General features: G+C 38.3%; 1 protein-coding gene across 1 annotated transcript in view; it reads right to left on the reverse strand.

Moving 5' to 3' along the window:
• LOC121323019 (kalirin-like) overlaps positions 1 to 17,451 on the reverse strand; it is a 159,909-nt gene that overhangs the window by 61,587 nt on the left and 80,871 nt on the right. Inside the window, exons 12-24 of the mRNA XM_041263737.1 lie at positions 16,043 to 16,212; positions 14,398 to 14,572; positions 13,514 to 13,709; positions 12,509 to 12,675; positions 10,389 to 10,508; positions 9,313 to 9,531; positions 8,609 to 8,758; positions 7,397 to 7,511; positions 6,813 to 6,928; positions 6,449 to 6,571; positions 5,825 to 6,007; positions 4,363 to 4,481; positions 3,591 to 3,657 (exon numbers count right to left, since the gene is read on the reverse strand). Of these exons, the coding sequence (XP_041119671.1) occupies positions 3,591 to 3,657; positions 4,363 to 4,481; positions 5,825 to 6,007; positions 6,449 to 6,571; positions 6,813 to 6,928; positions 7,397 to 7,511; positions 8,609 to 8,758; positions 9,313 to 9,531; positions 10,389 to 10,508; positions 12,509 to 12,675; positions 13,514 to 13,709; positions 14,398 to 14,572; positions 16,043 to 16,212 (1,920 nt within the window). The remainder of the gene's footprint in view (positions 1 to 3,590; positions 3,658 to 4,362; positions 4,482 to 5,824; positions 6,008 to 6,448; positions 6,572 to 6,812; positions 6,929 to 7,396; positions 7,512 to 8,608; positions 8,759 to 9,312; positions 9,532 to 10,388; positions 10,509 to 12,508; positions 12,676 to 13,513; positions 13,710 to 14,397; positions 14,573 to 16,042; positions 16,213 to 17,451) is intronic.

Consider the following 17,451-nt stretch of genomic DNA (forward strand, 5'->3'; position numbering starts at 1 on the left):
AAGCTGTTTACCGGTAACCCAAAACCACAAAATCACACTGTTTATCATAGTACCTCACTCTTACTGCTCGGAACCAGAGCACACTTTCTGTTCCTTCTCTCAGCAGCCCTAAACAAACTAACTGCTTTCTTTAAATACCCTGCACCTGGATCTAATTTGCAATTAAAACCAGGTGCAGGGAATAATTAAATAAATAAAAAATAAACTAATTAAGCAAACATGCATTTTCACATGTTTTTAGCAGGGAGGATTTTAACCCCCTCCCTGCTATCTTACACTAATTATTATATTTATCAATTAACTAAATGCAAAGTGAGTGAACAGAAGAAAAATCTAAATCAAATCCATGTTTGGTGTGACCACCCTTTGCCTTCAAAACAGCATCAGTTCTTCTAGGTACACTTGCACAAAGTCAGGAATTTTGTAGGCATATAGTCAGGTGTATGATTAAACAATTATACCAAACAGGTGCTAATGATCATCAATTCAATATGTAGGTTGAAACACTATCATTAACTGAAATAGAAACAGCTGTGTAGGAGGAATAAAACTGGGTGAGGAACAGCCAAACTTAGCTGACAAGGTGAGGTTGCTGAAGCCAGTTTACTGTCAAAAGTCATGCACCATGGCAAGACTGAGCACAGCAACAAGACACAAGGTAGTTATACTGCATCAGCAAGGTCTCTCCCAGGCAGACTCCAGATGTGCTGAGGGTCATCTGGACCCAGAGGGTCTCCAGATGTGCTGTCCAAGCTCTTTTGAAGAAGCACAAGAAACGGGCAACGTTGAGGACCGTAGACGCAGTGGTCATCCAAGGAAACGTACTGCAGCAGATGAAAGACACATCATTCGCAATCGGAAGATGTTCAGCAGTGCCATCAGCTCAGAATTCGCAGAAAACAGTGGGACCCTGGTACACCCATCTACTGTCCGGAGAAGTCTGGTCAGAAGTGGCCTTCATGGAAGACTTGAAGCCAAAAAGCCATGCCTCCAACGTGGAAACAAGGCCAAGCGACTCAACTATGCAAGAAAACACAAGAACTGGGGTGCAGAAAAATGGCAGCAGGTGCTCTGGACTGATGAGTCAAAATATGAAATATCTGGCTGTAGCAGAAGGCAGTTTGTTCGCCGAAGGGATGGACAGTGGTACACGAATGAGTGTCTGCAGGCAACAGTGAAGCATGGTGGAGGTTCCTTGCAAGTTTGGGGCTGCATTTCTGCAAATGGAGTTGGGGATTTGGTCAGAATTAATGGGCTCCTCACTGCTGCGAAGTACAGGCAGATACTTATCCATCATGCAATAACATCAGGGAGGCATCTGATTGCCCCCAAATTTATTCTACAGCATGACAATGACCCCAAACGTACAGCGAAAGTCATTAAGAACTATCTTCAGAGTAAAGAAAACAAGGAGTCCTGGAAGTGATGGTATGGCCCCCACAGAGCCCTGATCTCAACATCATCGAGTCTGTCTGGGATTACATGAAGAGAGAGAAGCAACTGAGGCTGCCTAAATCCACAGAAGAACTGTGGTTAGTTCTCCAAGATGTTTGGGCCAACCTACCTGCCAAATTCTTTTAAAAACTGTGTGCAAGTGTACCTAGAAGAATTTATGCTGTTTTGAAGGCAAAGGGTGGTCACACCAAATATTGATTTGATGTATGTTTTTCTTCTGTTCACTCACTTTGCATTTTGATAATTGATAAATATAAACTATTAACATGTCTATTTTTGAAGGCATTCTTACTTTACAGCATTTTTTCACACCTGCCTAAAACTTTTGCACAGTACTATATATATATATATATATATATATATATATATATATATATATATATATATATATATATATATATATATAGTGCCTTGCAAAAGTATTCAGACCCCTGACCAATTCTCTCATATTACTGAATTACAAATGGTACATTGAAATTACATTCTGTACGATATTTTATTTTAAAACACTGAAACTCAAAATCAATTATTGTAAGGTGACATTGGTTTTATGTTGGGAAATATTTTTAAGAAAAATAAAAAACTGAAATATCTTGCTTGCATAAGTATTCAACCCCCACACATTAATATTTGGTAGAGCCACCTTTCGCTGCAATAACAGCTTTAAGTCTTTTGGGGTAAGTATGTACCAGCTTTGCACACAGTGTCGGAGTGATTTTGGCCCATTCTTCTTGGCAGATTTGCTCCAGGTTGTTCAGGTTGGTTGGACGACGCTTGTGGACCACAATTTTCAAATAGTGCCACAGATTCTCAATGGGATTGAGATCAGGATTTTGACTGGGCCACTGTATGACATTCACCTTATTGTTCTTGAGCCACTCCAATGTTGCTTTGGCCTTGTGCTTGGGATCATTGTCCTGCTGAAAGGTGAATTTCCTCCCAAGCTTCAGTTTTTTAGCAGACTGAAGCAGATTTTCTTGCAATATTTTCCTGTATTTTGCTCCATCCATTCTTCCTTCAATTGTAACAAGACGCCCAGTCCTTGCTGATGAGAAGCATCCCCACAGCATGATGCTGCCACCACCATACTTCACTGTAGGGATGGTGTGTCTTGAGGCATGGGCATTGTTAGGTTTGTGCCACACATAGCGCTTTGAGTTTTGACAAAACAGCTCTATCTTGGTCTCATCTGACCACAAAACCTTTTCCCACATCACAGCTGGGTCACTCTCATGCTTTCTGGGAAACTCCACACGTGCTTTCAGATGGTACTTTTTGAGTAACAGCTTCTTTCTTGCCACCCTCCCATCCAAGCCAGTGTTATGCAGAACTCTTGATATGGTTGACTGGTGCACCATTACTCCACTCCCAGCCACTGAACTCTGTAGCTCCTTCAAAGTGATTGTTGGGCTCTCTGTGGCTTCTCTCACAAGTCTCCTTCTTGTTTGAGCGCTGAGTTTTGAGTGACGTCCTTTTCTTGGCAGTGCCTGGGTGGTGTGATGCAGCTTCCACTTCCTGATTATTGATCTAACTGTGCTCACTGGGATATCCAAGCATTTGGATATTATTTTGTACCTTTTCCCTAATCTATGCATTTGTATTACTTTCTTCATTTTCCTTCAGATTCACAGCCTTACCAATGATCCTTCAACAGTGGGGTTTTTATCCCGAAAATGTGACAGCAACTTTAATGGTTCACAGGTGGAGGCCACTGATAAGGTAATTGTGTCGTCGTTAGGGCAATTTCTTTCATTGGTACAAACTGGGAGCTTCCACAGCACAGGGGTTGAATACTTATGCAAGCAAGATATTTCAGTTTTTTATTTTTCTTAAAAATATTTCCCACCATAAAACCAGTGTCACCTTACAATAATTGATTCAATTATTTTAAACACTGAGTTTCAGTGTTTAAAAATAAAATATCAAACAGAACGAAATTTCAATGTACCATTTGTAATTTGGTAATATGAGAGAATTGGTCAGGGGTCTGAATACTTTTGCAAGCCACTGTACACACATATATGCTTGTTTATATTATTAAATTATATTACTTTCTATATGTATTTTTGATTTTTCCTCAACCTACTGCCACAAGTCATGTTGCAGGATCACATTGTGCGATGCAATTTGCTTACCTCTAAACATTCATGCAAGTCCCTGACATATGTCTTTTCTGTCTGAAGGAGTTCAGCCATAATGAACCTTGAGGATAGGAAATAAAACTGTATTTCAGTTTGCGCAACAATAATTGAAAATAATTACGTGTGTCTGAATTATATTAAATGTATTTTACAAGACTGTGAAGGTTGTGTTGGTGTCCATCTTGTGTAGTCTTTGGAAAGTATTTCTATTCAGAAAATGCTTTACACACAAAACATTTGCATCCTTTTTATCAATTACACTGATGTGCAGAACCTCCCCCGTGTTTGCGTTAATTCTCTATGCATTCTTTGTGTTGGGAGATTCGCTAATACAAATTAACAAATGTAATAGTTTTTGAATAAATTCTTGCAGTCTTGTGAAAAAATCTATAAATGTATTACTACTTTATATTTGGTTACCTTTGCAATAAATCAGTTTGGGAGAAAACTGATCTGTTGCTTCCAACCAACCCTTTTTTTGATCTACTCTTAATACATAAAACAGCTGGTTTCACTAACTTCAACCAGCATCAATCGTAGACTGTGTAATTCAAGAGGAGTGCTACTCAGAGTGAAGCCATATTCGATTAAAGAGAACAAACTCTTTAAACATAGTGAATAAACAAATTCAAGTAATAAAAACGAAACCAAGAACACATACGCCAGATGTAAAGTATACTTATATAAATACAATATACAGTATTATACTTGACCCTCTACCTCAATTATACATTTGTTTTAAAAAAAGAATCCTTTGCACGCTTACTCTTTCTTCCGTGCTGATTTTCTCTTCTCCTCATTAACTTCATGGTTAGCATCACGCAGTTTGACTTCAGGGTCAGTGAGACTGGCTGGGATGGTATCCAGCTCCAGGTCTTTATTATCCTACAAACAACAAGATTCATAATTTTACAATAACTCAGAAACCTCCCCTTAAGAAAGCAGGGTCACGGTTAATCATTTTGCAAAAGGAAACTTAATATGGTTTTGATTTTTAATGGCCATTTTTACAATAGCGAGGTTCAGAGTTGGTGTAACTAGAGTAAGATATGTATGCATTATAGGTGGTGTAAATGAACACAGTCTAATGCTTTGACCCTTTTATATGTTTGCCTTAAAGCGTTTCAAGCTGGGCTTGGATCTCTGATCAGCCCCAAGGATAGGCACGCTTCAGGACCTTGACCCAAGACAGGGGGGCATTCTACTCTTAATGAGGATACTGCTTCCTTTCAATAAAAGAAAATCAAATGAAATAATAAAATGCAGGAGACATTGGATCTTTACTGTTTGGGCAAAGCTGTCCGCTGACTCCTTGTGAGGAGGCACTGGCAAGCAGGTAATACAGGAACGCTAAGGGAGCATCTATTCCAGTCTTTGCTAATACCAGCAGGAGTCTGAGTACAGCTATAAAATTGAAAAATGGGACATTTGATATCTAACATGAAATACTGTACTACTATTATGGCTTCCGTTAGACTTTCGCAATACCATTTTGTAGTTTCTTTGATTACATGACATATATATATATATATATATATATATATATATATATATATATATATATATATATATATATATTATATATATATATATATAATATATATATATATATGTATGAAAATCGACATGCTGTAGGACACAATGCAGAAATACTTTTTGAAAGGAGTATATTTTTTTTAATTGAATTTATTCAGTGTGTAATTGAGTTCACTGTGTGTGAAAACCGTTGGTGTATCTCTTTAAGATATAGTAATTGTATTAAGGTCATGAAATTGCCTCCCTGTGCTCCAGTACTTTTAAAATACCCTACTAAAGTAAGTCCTAAAAGTGCCTGTATAAAAAATATATTTATATAGCTTAACAAGACGTTCGATTTTTTGAGCTGGAGTTATAAGATCTGATAGGATATGACACATATCAATGATCAATATTTATGTAGTATTTTGTGGTATAATAAGCAGGGAAGTGTTACTGAGATGTTACTTTTGAATTATAAGATCTCCTGTGTCCTTCTTGACAAAGGGGCAGCTACTGTCAAGAAAGCATGCTGCAGACATCGAATGAAAAGGAAGCTCTCTCATAAGTAAAAGACATCTATATTTCGTAAAGGCTGGCAAACCTCGAGAATTAAGTCTCGCTCCAGTTTATTACAGCCAAGTGAAGCACAAGGGGAAGCAATTCAGAAGTATTGGTTCTGCTGGAGATAGTGATAGACAGCAAAGACTTACCTCGGAATTGATGCCAAGAGCTTTATCCAAGGTGGAACGATATTTTCCCATTCTCAATGAGAAGTCTCGGTAGTGCTTGTCCACAGTTGCAACCCATTTCTTAAGTTCGATAACGTGAACATGTCCTTTCTCTACAAAGCTGTCAGCCAACTGAATGAGTAGCTTCACCTTCTCCTTAGTTTGCTAAAGGGAGAGAATAATTCAATTCCTGTTCAATAACCTCAGGTTTTTTACATGGATCGGACATTATAAGATCATTAACACAAGCAAATGAATGACAAACTAACAAGAAACAAGTAAGTTGCATAAGAACAGTTAAATTATGTTATTCCTTTTAGAAAATAAAATAAACATTTGATTAAAAGTAAATCTAAACATTAGTCCAGCAGACTTTCATCAGATAAAACAACACCTCTGTTTCTTTATAAAATAATTTGTTTAAAATAATAAACTTAAAAAATCAGCATCGATGTCAAGATAGATAATTATTTTCAGATTTTACTATCATCAGAAATATATATTCAATATATCACAATAAATACTCTCAGGTTTGTAAGGGCAACCAACTTCAACAACCCATAATGTTTACCTATATTGTTTTTTGTTGTTTTTTTGTTTTTTTACCTTGGCTGAGATCCTAAACTCTCCATATTCTTTTAGGAGTTCCTGTGTTCTCTCACTTGACTCCCCAGGGGAAGTATGAGTGGCAAGGTAATACTCGCCATTTTCCTGGATCCAGTCTAAGGCCTGTTGCAGAAGTCAAAACAAACTCTCATTTTAAGTCTCTCATTGACATATAAGTTCTTTGTGTGTGACTTAAAGACTTGGGTCCTTACTGTATTGCTCAAAAAAAAAAAAATTGTGAACATTTACAAAAAACTTTCAGAATAAATCACCATGTTTGTCTTACACTTGCAACAACAAGAGCCTTTCAATCTTTCTGCATATTAGAAATGAATCCCTTACCGACTTGACCAAGTTGCTTTACCTGTTTAGCGCTTCGTTCAAATACCACAAACTGCTGGCACTGGTCGAGTCTGCGTTTCTTCATTGTCCAGAAGTGCAGCACCCTATTCTCTCTCTGCAGGAGCTCATTCAGAATTGCTGAGAGAACAGGTTCAAAAGGCACAGTTACATTTTCACAGTCTGGATGCATGTGGGTACTCATCACCTGCATACTTCACTTCAGTGAAATGTAAACTTCAATAATGCTTGAGCTTTGAGACAAGATTGCAAATCCTTAACAAGCTGCAGTTACAAAAGTTCAAAACATGATGGCTGATATTTGTTCGAATGTGTTTGTGTTTATAACTAAACAATCTTTTAAAAAGGCGAGTTGGCTGATAGCCAGATAGCACAAAACAGCTGTTACAATGCAAGGGGAAGTCACTCATAACACCTGCCTGTGCCAGGACAATTTAATTACATCTGTAAGCTACAGCTTCAAATGCACCACATTAAGCTCATAATACAGTTATTATCTCAGTAAATATACAGAGCTACAGTAATGACAGCAAGTGAATCACCAGTAAAGCTCCCAATCTCATTGTAATCTGTAGCACATACACACACCTTTTACTTGGTGCTCAGGACCTCGGGTGTGACTTGCTGCTCCAGGCATGCTGAAGTTGTTTCTATGGATGTATTTCAGGAATACCTCTGCATTCCTTCGTGCTAATGTACAGGCCTGCCAGAGAATGTTTTACAATCTATTAAAGTACTTCAGACAAGGAGAACTCATTACCACGTTAATGGTCATACCAGACAAAATAAAACACACACACACACACACACACACACACACACACACACACACGTTATATTACTTTAAACAACTCCTTAACCTACAACTTTAAAAAGTGATAAAAGTATTTGATCTACTTTGTTAAAACACATTGAGACAGACTTAGGAATGTCTTCAAGTACAGTACACCCTCGCTATAACATATCTGTTGGGGTCCAAGCCTTTTGTTTGTTACATCTAAGGGTTTGTTATAGCGAAAGGACAATTAAAGTGAATGATAAACTGTTGGTGTAAGTTAATGAGATGAGATTGTGAATAGCAGAATTACATGTACCTGTTCATCTCATGTATGAAGTATTCTGCCTTTGCTTTATCCTATTCGTTAAATAATTACAACACAGGTCAAAAAGCAAAAATCCAGTATTGAAGCTGAACTTTTATTCAAAATCAATCTGACATGAATCGTTTCAAAGTGCACCAAATCTTAATCCAACATCCAAGAATTCCAAACTGGTCTTTTATTCCAAAGCAACCCGACATGAAAAGTGAATCAGATCCTCAAGTTTTTTTTTTGTTATTGTTGTTTTTTTTTCTTTAATCAATTCTGCTTTGCCACATGGTTGCTGAACATGCCAAAAAACAGGGTGCTTTTTGACAACCTATATTGACAGAGATATGCCTGCGTTACTGCTTTATTCAAACGATCAATAGTTTCCAGCTTTGTTGCAACATAACATGGTTTTCATTTTGGAGACAGTTACACAGCGCACGCTTTTTATTAAGAGAAAAGAGTTGACTTCACTGCTGAGGTTCATCCCATGGGTACAGACCGCGATGTTGACAGTGTGTGTATATTATCTTTTTTTTGGGGGGGTGGGGGTGTCCAGGGCCAGGTTTGTTGTAATGAAGGGCGTTATAGCGAGGGTGTACTGTATTGCATTTTTTTGGAATGTCAATTCTGTACTGTACTAGACACTGAATCACAGCAGAACTGCAGTGTGGTAAAGGTTAGAATCCGAGAACAGGACTGTAGATTGTACCTTAAGGAAAGCTTCCTTCTGCTCCAGGTGTTTGCTAATCAGAGGGAGGACATGGTCAGTCTCAGCGCAGGGTCCCATTTTATCATGGCCCCCACACCAGTCCTCGTCCCTCCGGTACTCCTGCTCCAGACTCTCCAGTACACTGCATACCTGTCAAAAACATGATTCATTGTACTGTGCCATCTCCTTTGAAAAAACCTATTCAGATAGTACTAGAATTACTACAGTAATGATGATAACTGCCTGATGCATTACATTCTACATTCAGTGCAGTAGTAATCTAGATACAGCTATGGCCAAAAGTTTTGCATCACCTAGTGTCTAAGGACTGAGACATCATTAAAAAAACAAACACAAAAAAAACTATATGAACATAATTAAGGTCTTGTACATAACATCATACAATCAAAGAAACTACAAAATGCAAAAGTCTACCGGACACCAAAATAGTAGTACAGTATTTCATGATGGATTTCAAAATGTCACATTTTTCAATTGCTGTCAGTTTTTTTAATTAAGTATATGGAAAAACTACAACGCGGCATGTAATTCAATATGTTAATGCAACATTATTCAGCAGGTTTCATTTGACTTTATGAAGCAAAATTAGTTAATTCTATAGGGTGATGCAAAACCTTTGACCATAGCTGTACATTCAAAACATGTCTTATGAAGATAGCCCACCGGGTGGCAACAGCACTCACCTGCTCAGAGGTCTTATAGAAAGCCACTGATGCATTGACCAGTTTGAGTCGGTCCTCCATCTTGAGCAGGAGCTGCTGCCAGTGAAGGGCCACCTTCTCTGCGCAGCCCCTGATGGAGTCAGGATCGTAGTGCCCAGCCTGCAGCAACACCTCAGCTTTCTGCTGCACCTGGAGAGCACTCTGGTGGGTTTTCTGGAGAGAGGTGGCATGAAAGAGGGACTGTGTGGGGCAGATGAGTGTAGTTTGTGCAGAAATGCCAGGCGTGTGGTAAAAAGAGTGAGGTGTCAGCATGGGAGATGTAAGAAATTAAACACATTTTAATTTTCAGTAAACATTCTGGTTTACATTGCATTTGTAAAAGCCATTTGTACAGTTAAAAAAACACACTTGATAGTGTCACATATAAAGTTTATTATGGGTATAAACCCTCATCCATAACTATTAATCACTAATTAGGGTCTTGTACTGTAGACACTGAAAAAGACAAGTAAAAGTTTTAGTATTCATATTAACATAAACAATATGGTTAAAAATCTAATTAAACTGTAACTTTTACCAATATTAAAACATATGCAATCGTCCTGTCGCTCATTTCCTGGAAACATTGAAATGTTCTTAAATCACTGGCATCTGAGTCTGAGAGTAATTGCCAGCAGGCCTTTGCTTACAGACATGATCATATACCATATATATTTCTGGCCAGTTAAGAGCAGCTGATTATAGCCAGACTTTCATATATGTCTTGAAAACTGCTATACAGTAAATTCTGAACACAGTTAAAAACTGGTCAAGTCATAGCTGTTTTCTTTCCTTATTAAATCCATTCCATGAAAAGTATGACCTTGCTTTCAAACTACAAAAAAATACAGTATACCCTCAAAAACAACCTATTCACCAAAACGAATACAGGCAAATAATGTGTTAAAATAATATATACAGTATAGTTAATATATTGTTCTAAAAAGCCTCTACAGACTAGAGCATGTTTAATTCCAGTATTATTTTTATAGATACCTACATATACTTGAATGCCTGAACATGCATATTGAAACAATTTGCTTTATTAGAGCAATTACCTCAATGGCCAGCTGGAACTGCTCATGTTCTCTCTGGAGCTGCTCTGCCTCAGACAGGGAGCTTGCATTCACGAGGCTGGCATTGAGCATGGATTCCCCATTCCGAATCCAGCCCAACACCTGGAAGCGTGAGAGAAAAAGCCTTTAAAATTGTTGCCTTTCCAGAAGACCAACCTTTAACATTCTGCGATGAGGTCAACAGTATGTGACTGCACCTTCGTCAAAAATAATCGTCAAACAGCTCTACTAGGGCCACTGTGTAATTACGTTTCAAGGGTTTATTAAATATTTACAGGAAACTTAAAAATCAGAAAAGGTATTCTTTTTTCAGCATTAAAAGTCAATTTTGCTCAGAGATATTGCAACTTTCCCCCCCTTAAATCCTAAAAAATAAACTAAAATGTTCCTACAGCCAACAGCGCTTGCTTTCATGTTTGTTTTTATTTTTTTGCAGAAGGCAGTATGTAGCATTTATCATTGAATTTAGATTATGGAAATGTTTCATACAAAATACCCCACTGAGGGGTCTACATAATTAGCAACACTAGGGGAAATTCACAAAACCGTTTTCCTCTAAAGTGTCATAAGTACCATTCTGCTTGAAAGGAGACCCTCATTGAAGTTAATGAAATACACTTAATTCAAGAGCCTTTAGATATTATTAAGTTGTTTGAGTCAGTCCACACAGTGGAAGTGTTTTGCTCTTTTCAGAAGAAAATGTGTGATTGACACTTTGGAATAAAATAATTTCTGAATTCCCCCAGTTGTACCGTATAATTAGGGCTTCTGATTTTCGGTTTTAACCAATGAAAAACATTAAAACACTCCCAATACAAAAAAAAAATGAAATCGGTGTATAGGCAAACATCAGAAAACACCGGAGAAACATTGGAATTGGTTACGCAACTCACGATGACTTCACCCCTTTCCCATTAAAAAAAAAAAAAAAAAAAAATGACTGCAGTACAGCAATGTCCCTCCTTCCTGACTTGTATCTATCATTGATTCATTCTGATTATTTTGAACCCACCCAAACTACTGAATGGCAGCAAATTCTACATTTCTATTGGAGATCCCACTTGTAAGATTTAAAATGAGATTACAATTACAGTAGAAGGAGTGTTCACGGGACTTAGAGCTATATTACAGTTAGATAGTGAGAATAAAAAAAAAATGCCTAGACACACAAAAACCCTAGAAGAATGTGCCCGTGGCCATAAGGATTTAATTGTGGAAGACAGCAAAGGAAGGTTCACACCAGAAGGGGGACCCCCAGCTCTAGATCCCATCTGGGGGAGGTATCAGTTGCTTCCCAGCCTTGGAGACGTTTGGTTCGGTCTCACGTCTGCGAGGATAGCTCTCCACAAGACAAGGGGGATCTCCTAAATCATCTCTATGTTCCTGTGGTCTTTTCCTCTACACAGTCCTTGATCATGTCCAGTCAATTCTACTATAAATATCAATCAGTGTCTCCTAGGGGCAGTGGTGCATTGTTCAAAAACAGGATTGTATGGACAATTAAGATGTGTCCCTTTCGGAGTTATCCAATATAAATAAATACAAGGTTGTATTTCACTGAGATATAACATGTTTTATTGCCAGAACCATATTTATTTTGGACAGGGAGAACAGCAGCAATGTTTGCATGTAAATTTAAATTCCTTTATCTGATCAACTCCACAAAGGAATTTCAGCTATCTCTCTTCAAAGCCTTCACTACAGTGGCTCTTCCCCTTCAGTGGTTTGCTCCAATCTGAGCAGCCACTTTACACCGTGGTTCAACATACACAAAGGTCCTTGAAATTTTAGGCCAAGCACACTAGAAGTTACACACTGGATATGAATATTTTTATAAATACAATTTGTGACAAAGATTAAAGCTTTTAAACTCAGAATAATAAATAAGTCGATTTTAGTGGTGAAAACTATAAAAGGAAAAGAAAAACTTCAGAAATCAATTCAGAGGGAACCATTGTTTTATAGAACAATAACTGAATAACAGGGCCTTCTTTATATACTAAATGGTCCTTGAAGAATGCAGAAATAAAGCAGTAGCTGCACTCTGTGGAGTGTACTGTAGTTGCTGCAGGGAATGTTTGATGACACCAGTAGTATCCTACCTGTTTGACCTCAGCTTGTAGGTGTCTCAGCTGAAGACACTGCTCTAGACGCTTCTGGGTCTGATCAGCATTCAAGTCCAGCTCATGCTGTTTCTCATGAAGAAACTCCAGCAGTTCCTGCACTTGTGTTGCCAGATCCATATCCTTGTCACAAGTCAGCTCGATTCCTAATAGAAAAACACAAATTACATCCAGCGAAACTTGTGCAGTGCAACATATTACATGGCAGATGGAGATATGTACAGTAAAAACCTAACCTAATCCCACTGTGTTTCTATTGTATGAAGTAAAACTGTAAATCTCCCCTAGTGGAAAACACCAGCAGGATTAGTCTGGCATTAAAGGATGGCAGTGTTTAGATATGCCACGGTTTAGATCATTAAAATAGATCATCTCATAACTGGAAAAGTATAACATAATAAAACATTTATTTGATCTTTCTCATCTGGTAGAGAAATGTCACAGTTTGGGAGAAAAACACTTCTCCCAATCTTTTTCTCCCAGTCTTGGCAAAAGAGTAATATTTGTCAAGCATTTGCTCTGTAATATTGTTACCATGCTTCATCTGCACAATCAGCATGCAATTTGGTTTGAGTCCAAATAAATTAACTTTTCAGCAATCTATTTTCATGAACTATCATGCTAGTGTCTATTGAGATCTTGCACGGTAACCCATTTAAATGGAGATGCAAAGGTTTCAGCTTTCCTCTGATGGTTAAAACATGTACACTATTATACGGATAAACGACAAGTCTAAGAGGACTGCAGCTTCTAGTTTTTCTTAACCTAATACCTGAATCGGTTAGCTCCAGCTGCTGAACTAAAACATCTGGTCAAATAATACCACAGCAGTCTTACAGTAAGTTCCTCTCTGTCACACTTGTTTTATGTGGAGGTCATAGCCATGTCATAACATCCACAGCTCATTTGAACACTGAGCTACCTTAACCCTTTCATAGTGCTTACATTTACAAGTGGCCTTCTGCCTGTGTCACTGTCTGTTACCTGAAGCCTGGACCTCCATGATATACTGGTGCAAGTCTTGACCTTGTTGAATGACCTCAAAAGTCATGTTGCTCATCGCCATCTTTCTCTCAGTGTGCCTTTGGAAACGTTGCTCAGCCAGGGTGAGGTCCTCTGTGTTGAAGTCATTGATCTGTCTCAAGAGGTCTTCATTCCAGGCGTCTAGCTCTGCCGTTACCTAAAGCAAGACATGCCATTAAGTGTCCAATCTCTGCTTACAGGTATAGCCAATGTTCTACTGCTTAATGCACTAGTCAAGGTCTAAAGCAGGACTCTAGGTTCTCATATCCAGATACTCAGTCTGCAGTGTCAAGCATCAATTACAGAGCATCTGGACAAAAGGCATACATACCCAAAATACGCCTGTAATGATATAAATGATACCTAATACAAAATAAATGTGAATAAATTCAAAGATCTTTACCGCTGATTGAAGCAGAACATTACCTATTAACAACACAACCCTTTATTTGTTATTATTATTATTATTATTATTATTATTATTATTATTATTATTATTATTATTATTATTATTAGTAGTAGTAGTAGTAGTAGTAGTAGATTATGATATTTTCAATATTTTGTTGTAATGAAAGTATCAGAATTGGTTCTCTGTAAAGTACTGACACCTGCATCATACCCCTGTTACAACTTTTTCAAGCAAATCAAAATGAAACCAAATATTCCTACAACAAAATAATGCATTATTTAAATAAGACACTGCTATTACCAGACAGCCTGTGTCTCTGCCAGCTGAGCCCATCCATCCCAGAGAGAGAGAGAGATGAACCCCCAGTATCTCCTGGGAGAACTCCCCCATCTGTTCGGTAAACCCCACTGCTTTATATCTGCGAGCCAGCCCTTACCTCAATGGTGTACTGCTCGAAAATACGAAGCTGGAGGAAAATATCTAACTTGATCTTCCTCTCATGGAAAAGCTCTTCCATCTGTCCCTGGGCTTCATCTAGTTGCTGCAGCACACTCTCAATGTGGCTGATGGAGCTATTGTGTGGCATCTTATTGCTGGACATTGCGGAGTCCCTGTGGCAAGGCAGCAAGATAGGAAAAAAGAAAAACATAAAAAACAATCCAGAAGCAAGGGGCTACAGCAGAAAGTCTTTTAATCAGCACAGCACAGTTCAGTAAAAGGGCCAGCCAAGACTCTATTAGTGCTCAGAATTTACCGAACCAGGAAAATCCAAGTCAAAGAATGTGCCCATTTTCTGTACTCTGACATTTGACTCTCTCACACTAACAACGACCTGGGGTACATCAGTCTGCACTGATTGCATTTGAAGCCTGCAGTAAGGACCCATTCAATTTGGCGTTAGATGACACAATTTCCTTTTTGAGGCAGCACTCAATTCTAAACACAAAGTACCTTCTATTACAAATGTCAAACTTAGGCACAGTAAAATTGGTGAAACTGACATTTTCTATTACTTTTCCACATATATTGTCGTTGCGGCTTCCATGTGTATAATGAATATCATAGTCAGCATGATGAGGACCAATTTCATAAAAAAATACATTTCACATGCTTGTGTTTCATGGAAATATGTTGTGTAATACTGCACTCCATTTTTTTTTTTGATCAGTGTCCAACTCTTGCTATTTTTTTCTCATTTAGAAGTTTACCATGGTAAATTTGCCAGCTAATTTTGCAGTTTTACCATGCATACCATCTGCTTATACTATGCATTTACTATGGTCTACCAGGCTTTTATCAACTTTCCAAATATGACACATTTTAAATGTTTAACACCCCCAGTTCTTTCATGCTTTACCATACCAGTTTTCCTGTGCTTTACTGTTCTTTCACTTTGATTTGCCATACATTTCAAAAGCAATTCATGAAGATTACAGTTCTTTGTTAGGAGTTAATACATAATTTTGGAGACATGCTGTCTATATGAAACAATACGTACAATTTTCTTTAAACAGATAACTGCTTTTGTTTTCAGCTCTGTACTGTACATATATTGTTTACAATTTGTTTACAGATTTTTTTTTTTATTGCCACTTTCTACCCATATTATTTTGGACTGGTCAATTCAGTTTCTGCATGCTTTTTTTTAATTTCATTTTTATTATTATTATTGTAAACATGACAGCCAGCAGACAAAATGCCTGACATCCATCACGTTCAGCCCTGATAAAGCTGACACACTACAGAGGCTGAGATCAAAACAAGCAGGGCAGAGCATTGAAGGTGCTAAACTAACTGAAAACTGAAGTGCAGAGGGTAGGTGAAGAATGGGCAGTGGCAAGATGAGTTTCCCCTATACTGCTCTGAAAGAGAGTAGATTGGTCTCCATGCTCATCCAATCCTTAGTTAACAGCCTAAAAGCTTCCCAGCTGTGTCAACTGTGATGGTTTGTGAAGTGGATACCTGTCCATTAGGAACTCCATTGAGATGTCTAAACTGGTGAAGAGGTTACCCAGCAGTAAACAGCTCAACAATCCAATGGGTCACCCAGCCCTGGCTCTAGCTTATAATGGTTGTCTCACCTCAGTTGCTGAATAAGGTCCTCCCCTTCCTTGATGACATTCAGGGTTGCCTCTAGCGTGGCAGTTTGCTGCTGTTGGAACTGCTTGATCAAATCCTGTACAGAATCCACTGAGTCAGAGCACACTTCTTCAATAAGTTCTTTTTGGAGATCTTCCATCCATGTCCACAGCTATGAATAACAGAGCAACCAAAGTTAACCTTCTCATTCCATACGACACTCCCCGTAGTGGGCTATGGTGCGTAGCAGCAGTGTGTACTATATGCATAGCTACAACTAATGTTTAGCACATATCCTGCAGTTATTTCCATGCAACTGGCATAAAACAAATCTGTGATTAGATCGGTCTCATTTAGATTATTATCTTTTCTGTTTGTTTGTTTATTTACAAAATTGTTGCCTCTACTGTATTTGAATCCATCACAATGCTCTGTTTTTAACTTCTTAAATTCTGACAGGCCTTTATTACATCTGACGATACCAAGTGACTCCCTGAAATCCAAATTTTCACCACAATGTCAGGAGTGTCATATATTGTTCCTTTCTTGGCGGATTGAACAGGGTATGACTCATTTTAGTCCCCTCGGACAATGTCCTTTTGTATTCGACTTCCTTTTTTGTAAAAAGTAAAAGTAGGTCGCTTTGTTAAGCAATTCATACTCTATGAAACAGAAAACTAGGTACTTCTGATCACATCTTTTTTTTTTATTAACCTATTTTCCGTGTGTGTTTGCATATACAGGAAGCGGGATGTGGTACCGGTAATAAAAAAAGAGGCTGCAAGAGAAAGCTGGAGTCTATCTCAATTCACAGTTCTAAAGCAGCATCTCAATGAAGGAGGAACTTGGTCCCAATAAATAAGTTCTGACTGGTGACAAACATTCCAACATTTAAACAGAATTAAACAGAACCTTACATCCCCTTTGCATTCATAATTATTTTAACTGGTCCATATCCTGCCTTCTTGTTCCATTACTGACCAAGATATTTATATAAGTAACCAGGGATCCTTGTAAGTCAATACCTAAATTTCAAATGTATCAATTCCTATGTATACAAGTGTAGCAGGGGGAGATCTGTGCCGACTCTGCTGGCGTGTTCACAGGGCTGCAGGAAGAGGGAGGCAATCGTCCAACAACCACCTGTGAGTCATGGCAGTGACACGGGGAGGTGGGAAAGTGGGTGTGTGGACTTTCCCCCTCTCTGAATGGCTGAGAGAAGAGTTTGTTGAGCCCTATGGGAGATTGTTAGCCCTATAAGATAATGCTCTGCTGTTTCCTCAGGTCTGCCCTTTAAACGCGCCGAGAGTGTGGAAGCGGTGGTCGAGGACCGAGAACCAGTCGGGAGAAAACAAAACTGAGTGTTTCCGAGCGAGGCAGTGAGAGCGGGGAACCCTTGGGCAGACTCTGG

This window comes from Polyodon spathula, chromosome 11, assembly GCF_017654505.1.
Source record: "Polyodon spathula isolate WHYD16114869_AA chromosome 11, ASM1765450v1, whole genome shotgun sequence".
Classification (NCBI taxonomy): domain Eukaryota; kingdom Metazoa; phylum Chordata; class Actinopteri; order Acipenseriformes; family Polyodontidae; genus Polyodon; species Polyodon spathula.